The 8,146-nt window shown below is 36.3% G+C and overlaps 1 protein-coding gene across 1 annotated transcript; it reads right to left on the reverse strand.

Annotated features, from left to right (window-relative positions):
• Positions 1–2,118: 2,118 nt before the first annotated feature.
• LOC103965011 (chromo domain-containing protein LHP1) lies at positions 2,119–6,573 on the reverse strand. Its single transcript, XM_009378026.3, has 6 exons — positions 6,099–6,573; positions 5,833–5,858; positions 5,405–5,491; positions 4,332–5,123; positions 2,596–2,656; positions 2,119–2,463 (listed from the first exon to the last, which is right to left on the reverse strand). The coding sequence occupies exons 1-6, from the start codon at positions 6,453–6,455 to the stop codon at positions 2,416–2,418; spliced, it is 1,371 nt and encodes a 456-aa protein (XP_009376301.2). The 5' UTR covers positions 6,456–6,573; the 3' UTR covers positions 2,119–2,415.
• Positions 6,574–8,146: the final 1,573 nt, after the last annotated feature.

The raw sequence follows: 8,146 nt of genomic DNA on the forward strand, positions 1-8,146 counted from the left end.
TATCATTTCACCTATATATCGTAATATTTTTGGTTTTATGAAAACTAAAATAGTGATCGTAATCTATTCAATTAAATGTTAAATACTTATCTACTAGTGTTTAATAAGGTACTTATAATTACTTTATTCTAAATCATTGGATCCAACGATTGATAAAACAAAAACTCAAAAGAATGCAAGTAGTAAACATTACTATTCCAAGTTCCGATATAACTCGAGAGAGGGCAAGTGGTGGATTGCCTAAGTGAATAAAGTCTGCCTCTTTAATCTACTACGTCCCAAGTTCAAACACTCTTGAGTCCCCTTAGTCTAACTTAAAATAGTATTATCGCTTGTAATAAAAGAGATAGAGACAGAGAGAGAGAGAGAGATGTGTGAATGTGCTACCAAAAGCATATGCAATGAGCTTTATCATACAACACAAGCAAAGCTGTTGCTGGTCTCACACCAGATGAAATAGAACAAGGAAGAGTACAAGTAGAAGAAACGATCCCACTCCGAACCCGAGCCCGTCACCACCGTGTTCCGAGGTACTCGTGTGATGAACCTCGGGGGATGACATCTCAAACGATGGAAAAAATGAAGCAAGAACGTGCACAACCAGTAAAACTAAGAGAAGAAGGAGCATCACAAAAGCAAAGGTGGTTCTCCGCTCTGTCTCTGCACCTATTTGGAACACAGACACTGAGATTTCCAGGAGGGATATTATGGTAGGTCTGCAGACGATCAAACCCAAAGCACCCACCAATAGAGAAGGTACAAGTGGCGACGGCCCTCTACTCCTCATTGCAAAGCTCAGTTGGCAGTTGCTTTATCTCTAGCTTCTAGCGGGTGCAGAAAGCACTTTCCGGTGGGTGCAGAAAGCAAGAAACTAAGTTACTCAGAGCAAAGGAGGGGAGTGATTTATAAGAGGGGAAAGGGTTGTTTGTTAGTAGCAGTTGGAGAAAACTTCTAAATACAATCATTCTTTCTTTTTTGTTGCACGTTTGATGGTTGTTGAGCGATGCCAACGTCTCTACAGGAATCCTCATTCTTCTATTATTGTAATTTTCTTACGAGAGATTTTTCAATTTGACTATCAACCAGTCAGTTAATGTTACTAATTTTTTCATGTTATAATACTGTTTATTAACATTATACCTGAAGGCTATTAAATATTAACCAACATATCCACTTATATTATAAAATATATATTAATAACGCAATGCGACTATGTGACTGTCGAGCCTAAGTAAAGGATATAGCAAGTCTAGGCAGCCAACCACGGGCATTTTCTGCATGACCATTTCTTCTTTAGGAAACAGCTTCTTATTATATTTTCTTTTTTCGATGCCTTCAAGAAAGGGTGTTTTCGTGAAATAGACGACGACAGCACCAACGAGAAATTCAAGATTCATGCAACTGAAATCTTGAAACGGATAAATAGAGGAAATTATAAAAATAATCTCTTACTTTAATTCAAATGGAATAACAGTTATTTAAAGAGGTAATAGTAAAAATAATTTTTTACTTTAATCCAAATGGAGTAACGGTTATTTAATTAAAATTTTATGATTATTGGTTCCTTAACTCATCAAAACGTGTAGTTATGATCATTTTCATCAATTCTTTTAGAACTTTCATCAACGCTGTTGGAACTTTTGTCAAAATGAGTCACGTGACATACACGTGAGGCTGAATCAAGTGAAAAGTACAGAAAATCAAATGAGAAAAATTATAGTAATAGTCACTCAACTTTAACGCAATTAGAGCAATAGTTCCTTAACTTTAACCCAATTGTCGCAATGATCCTTCCAATATAACATTTTGTCAAAATTCTAACGGAGTTGATGAAAGGGAACATAGTTGGACCGTTTAATGAGTTTAGGAGCCAATGATGAATTAGTTATGAATTTTTAGTTGAGAAACCATTACTTCAATTGGATTAAAACTATGGAATCATTGCTACAATTTTTTCGGATAAATATTTCTGAGATTTTTTTAGTACAGATTTTATCAGTTAAATCTTCAGGGGAAAGTATACAATGATCAATATCTAATGGTTAAGGATTTCGGAGAACAGAAACTCCGGAGCACCATAGTAGTTCAAATCATCACATAATTCAACAGCGAAAAAGCGAGCGAGAAAGATCCAGATACTATTGACCAATAAAATAAAATAAAGCGGATCCGGGTACAACAAATCTCACTTTACCTAATACAGTAAATACTGTGGTCAATGAAGGAGAGAGACAAGAGAGCAACAAGCCCATCAGCTACAGGTACACTGACTGAGTTCACCAAACTTAACTACATTTGTTAACCTGCACTTTCATCCAAACTCCGACAAGTCCGAATTTCCGACGCTGTGTACATCTGACAACAAAGATGATGCAGATCTAGCTATCATGTTGCATCCTCCATTTACACCTTGAATTAAAATGTAGGACTGTATCGGAGATGTTGCTCGTAAAAATCGATCAACTGGAAAAGAAGAGAGAGATTAGCAGAAGTACAAATGATGATATCAAAGACGAGTCAATAATCGTTAGCTACTTAAAGCCACTGAAATGTTGTCAAGATAGAATGTTATCATTTTGAGCAATAATCACTTACCAGAAGCGGATGATTAACCTTGAGAGACTTGTTGTCCACTATCACTTCAGATCCGTCGGACCTTTAAAAAGGCAAACCACGAATAAAAATGTTATAAAGCATGTGAAGAGAACCATGTGATCCAGACTTAGGCCGGATCTGTAGCAATTGAAGAGCAGAATTAATTACAACTTCCTATATTTAGAGAATATATGTTCATCCATCGAGAAGAATCTAGACTTTCCACATTACATCTACATAAAATTACAATTAAACGTCATCAGGTCTTGGGTTCGACTGGTGCAGGACCAGATAATTCTTGCTAGAGAAAAACCCCAACAGGTATGTTGTCCATCTTAGCATGCCAAAACTTTTACATCAATTCGTTCAGGAAGCTCATATCTACCTTACAGAAATGCAGATCCATGCGATCCGAAAATGGGAACAAAACATGGTAGTCGCTAATCACTATGCATTGAAGCGCAAGAAGGTGAGATTTATCATGAACCATAGAAATCAATAACTAGAATTTGGAACTTGACAAGGCAGTTCAAGTAGAAGCTTTTCTATTGTAGCCTCCTTTCATCTAAAAATGTCCTAATTTATAAAGGACTACTCCTAAGTACTAAAAATAAAAGGTAAGCGAGCAAAAAGGAATATTTAGATCACCCAAGTTAATGTCAGAATTGTAATGTACCACATTTGGATCAGAGAGACCCCAAATTAAAATTATCTAGGGAGGTACTTTAGTAATGTTAAAGAAAGCAATACATTACTGAAAAGTCCATAATCAGTTCTCAGAGGATTTAACTTTCAAGCCGACCAATTTCTCCAATAAGGGTCATAAAAAGATCGCCTAACCCATAAAATTACTCTTAGGCTTAGGCAGTTAATGCACCAACATGTCTAAACATAAAAATCACACAGATACTCAACTATTGTACTTCGCACAAGTTATCACAAGGACTAGGAAACAAGTCATCTTTTCCTGCATTTTAGTCTTAAGGATGCAACTTTAACCATACACATGTAAAACAAATTGTCTTAAAACCATAAGATCAACCAACATTTGAAGAAATCTCAAAGTTATAGCTTGACATAAATATTTTGCCCATGCAATGACTATTGAACTGCTCAGACTACAAAGCCATCAGAGATGCAGCTACACTGATGCCATGTATCACTGCTCCTAAGCAAAATATGCTACTCAAGAACTTTTATTAAGCAAACTAGAAAACATTCTAACTTCAACTACAAAGGGGGTGATACCAGTCAAGGGATTCTTATGCACAGCATTCCTCTATCTAAGATATTTGAGATACTGTATTCGGGCATGCACTTACAAGCCATATAAATGTATGAAAAGAAAAAAAAAATTATTTATAGATGATAGCCACAAAACTGTATGACTACCCCAGAATCGTTCTTTTAACCGAATACATGGCATCTTTAGATGAATCATATCGGAGGGAAGAAAATAGTTACTGAAATTCCAGTAGTACCTAACTAACTAACTAACATGTAGCATTGTTAGGAATAACCCAGTCCAATGTTTATTATTAAGGATAGCGATCTACCTCTGATGGAGCATGCATTTTCCTTTCATGAAACAGAAGGGGGAAAAAAGGAACTAATGGAGTATGTATCTTTTATTTAACCTATTCAATAAACATACTATTCATAAATCTGGTCAGAATATATTCTTAAATTCATTTTCAGCAACGGAAAAGAATTGTAAATTGAAGTTTAAGACAAACCTCATTGCCTTAAAGGTGACTAACACATCCTGGACGTCGTTTGACACTGAAGTTGAGTATCCTATTGGCTTTATTATCTTGGTGATACGTACTGCATTTCTGGATTCATCAATCTTATTCCTGCGACTTGAATTTCCCCCAGCATAGTCAAGATTTTCTGCCCCTGATTGACTACCTCTACCACCATATCTAACACTGACTCTGGTTGTTGCATTTGGTGTAGCACCCAGTTCGGACACTTGTGACTCTTGTTTAAACCTCTTCACAGAACTGGACTTCCTTCTCTTAGCTCCAGTGCTGCGATTGCTCTGTACTGGTTCTGCACAATCAACCTTGGAAAGACCATCTGTAGGGCCATTAACTTCTGGAGCCTTTGCTTCTTGGAAAGGTACAGAAACTTTATCCCAATTGACAACATTAGTAAACGTTGTTGCTCTGAGCTCACTAAGCTTTGGATCATCCTCATTTTCCTCTCTCCTTCCACCATTTTGTTGAGAAGTATTTGAACAGCCATTCTCAGCATTAACTTTCTTGGTTGCTTCAATATTGTTGACATGCCCATCATTCTCTCCGTCACGAGCTAAAACCACTGGCTGTTGAGGGGGAGAAAGACCAACAAGTTTCGAGCAGTTGAGAGCAGTGGAGGACAGAGCTTTATCCACGATGCCGATTTCCACATCTGTCATATTGTAGATAGGAATAGGATCACTAGAGCGCTGCTGCCTCTTCTTGGGTTGAGAAAGAGGAGTCCCTTGCTTTCTCTTGCGCTTCCGATGCCTTCCAGTTCGCAAGCTTTATAAACGACGTAAGAAAAACATATATTAAAGGATTAGTTTATGTGATATTTGTAAACTTTGTAGCAGACATAAGAATAACTACATAAAAATATAAAGTTTTTTATTTTTGAGAAAAAACTACTAGCAAAAAATGAACCCAATCAACTCAATCTTAAATGATTTAGTTTCTACGATTTTTATAAACTTAAACACAGTCAAAAGTTATGGTCCTTTCGCCCAAGTTTTCTGAAACAAAATGAATAACTATGGGAAGATAGAAAACCAAACAAAATATACCTTTCTTCAAAGGCCTCAACAACATCAGCAATTGACTGGAGATTATCTAAGGGTTCCCATGTATTGGCAGTCTCTGGCCAACCGCGCCTGTATAAGCAAATAGCAAATAAATACACCAAATCAATTAACAGGTGAAGCAGATTATATGGAGACACTTTTATCAAAATTCAAGTTTGGGATTTTAGAAAACATAAGTGTTTGCAGGTTTATTTACATGTTACTATATAGGATTGGTTTATTGGTCTAAGAATGTCTACTATATACAGATAGGCCTTAAATTTCTCCCCTCCTCCTTCCGCTGCCCTATCTATCTTCCATCTTCAGCACCAACAGGACTTCGATTTGATTCAATGTAACTAAGCAGTGTACGTGCGCGTAAATTAAGTTAAACAGCGACAACAAAAAAGGATAAGAAAGAGGTTACGCACCATTTGATGAGGTACTGGAGCTCACCCTATATCGTTGGTTTTGCAACATACACAAATGAAAACACAAAGCACTCAGTAGTAAGTTTAATTTAAGTAAGCAAACATATACACCCATCATTTCTTACCAAAACTCAAATTTAAACAGCAAAAATAAAAATTACCCAATTCATTTCTCACAGGCAAAGTTCAAATGGTAACAAATTAGCACCAAAAAAAATTGAGTACATAAATGTAAAAACAAAAAATTTGGGGGCAGAGAGTAGTACCTTTCGAACCCTTTTCCGGCGAATCGCTTCGATTTCGTAGAAGCCGTCATCAAGCTTGTTACGCTCTCTATTTTCGTCATCAGCGCCAGCCTCACCGTCCCCGTCGCCACCTCCCTCATCGTCAGCGTCCTCTTCAGCTTCGCCGTCGCCGTCGCCGTCGCCATCTTCTTGGGTAGCTTGAGGTTCCTCCTGATGGTCTTGCTCTTGAGCGGCGGCAGAAGCTTGCTGTTGGTGAAGAGCAAAAGAGGCGTCGGGGTGGTCGTTGCCGGCGTCCCGAACAAGAACAGCACCGGCAGCAGGCATTGCCTCCTTCCAATTGTTGTCCCAAATCTCCCTTCTTCCTACCTTGGTTCTCATTTGTGCCACTATCTCTCTCTCTTGTTTCTCTCTCTAGAGTGTCCAGCCCCAATTCCCCCCAAATACGTAAACCTGACTCCCACTTCCTTTTCAAGCGTTTTTCCTACCCTTATTTCTCTCTCCTCTTCTTTCTCTCGTCCGCCTCTATCTTTCTTATCAATTTCAATTTCTACGATTTAATGCTAAATTTGTTGGGAATTGTTATTGATACTTTAAAAATCTCATTCTACATTCTAAATTTTCTATATTTACAAAGAAAAATACATTTACGAGAAGTGTAGAATGAGATTTTTAGAATACTAATAACACTTCCCAATCTGGTAATTAAAATTCTATTATTGTGTAACGTGTCAATGTCTGATTGCTTCAAATTTGAATTGTTTTTCAATTTATTTTGTTATTAATATGGGACTTGTTAAAATATGGACGGACTCGTAATTCGGTAAACATATTTCTTAAATAAATTTGGTGACTTAATATTAATTTTTTTAGTTATGTTAGGTAAATTAAATTTGTTAATAAAATTCGTAAATTAAATAATATGTCACAAATAAATAAAAGCACATCAATCAATTTTTAAATAATAATTCAATTATTAACTTTTATATTATTTAGTTTACAAAGTTAATCTCCTAATATTACCCCTTTTATGAAAAAAAAAATTACATTATCACATTGAATTCCATACCATAGTTGGTATTTGACATTTGATCAATTCGAAAAAAATAATGTTTACTTCTCAACTATATTTTAAAATTTCTTTTCTAGAACAAAACTATATTGCCACATTGAATTCCGTACCATAATTGGTATTCCGATGCAATAATGTATGTACATCATGTGTTATAAGAGTTGAGGGAAAGGTTAGGTTATTAAGCATTTTTTATTCAGTATTTTAGACAAATGATGGCGTGTATAGTGATAGGAGTTGACAATTATACTATTGCCCATAAGGCCAAAGTTCGACTATGTACTTGTTCAATACAGCTTTTAAGAGTTGGATTTGGATTCTATTAAAGTTTTAGGCACTTAAGGTGTTCGGTACGTAAAAATCCAAAATCAAGTTTGGCCAAAATCTAAAATCCCAAGGATTTTTTAGTGGAAAATGGCTTAAATTGGAAATCCACTTAGTTCTTTGATGAAAGTTTCACTATGCCAAAAATACCATTTTCAATCTAAAGTAACGGTTTAGTGGTGACGCTTGTTGAGTCCATAAGACCAAAGTTCGACAATATATCGGCTATTATATTCCCTTTATTTAAAAAAAATTAATAATTTATGAAATAGTGTTAAACTCCACATTATATATTATATATGCTAAAACTTAATTTCCGTCCAATACTGTTTATCTATAGTGTGAAGGCGGAAATGTCCTCGGCTTCTTTGGTTTTTGGCATCGTTTTCCCTCTTTTCCGCATTGAAATCTCGACTGTGCCCATGTTGGGTAGGTGTTTTCGAGTGGCCGAATTGCCCTTAAAATCTTTTTTTTTTTTTTTTTTTTTGCTTGTTTTTTGTCTTTGCTGCAGGGAAAAGGTCGGGATTGTCCATGCCAAGTGTCGATCATCGTGGGTTGCTTTTTTGGGGCCGTGTTGTATTATTTTCTTTCCGTTTCTTATTTGAGTCGGTCGTTGTCCTTCGCTCTCAGGTTCTCTTTTCCCTTGTTCTCGAATGTCTGCTTCGGTTTGGCGCAC

Source organism: the organism of the source record quoted next, unplaced genomic scaffold, assembly GCF_019419815.1.
Source record: "Pyrus x bretschneideri cultivar Hongxiangsu unplaced genomic scaffold, Pyrus_bretschneideri_v1 Contig35, whole genome shotgun sequence".
NCBI classification, from domain to species: Eukaryota; Viridiplantae; Streptophyta; class Magnoliopsida; order Rosales; family Rosaceae; genus Pyrus; species Pyrus x bretschneideri.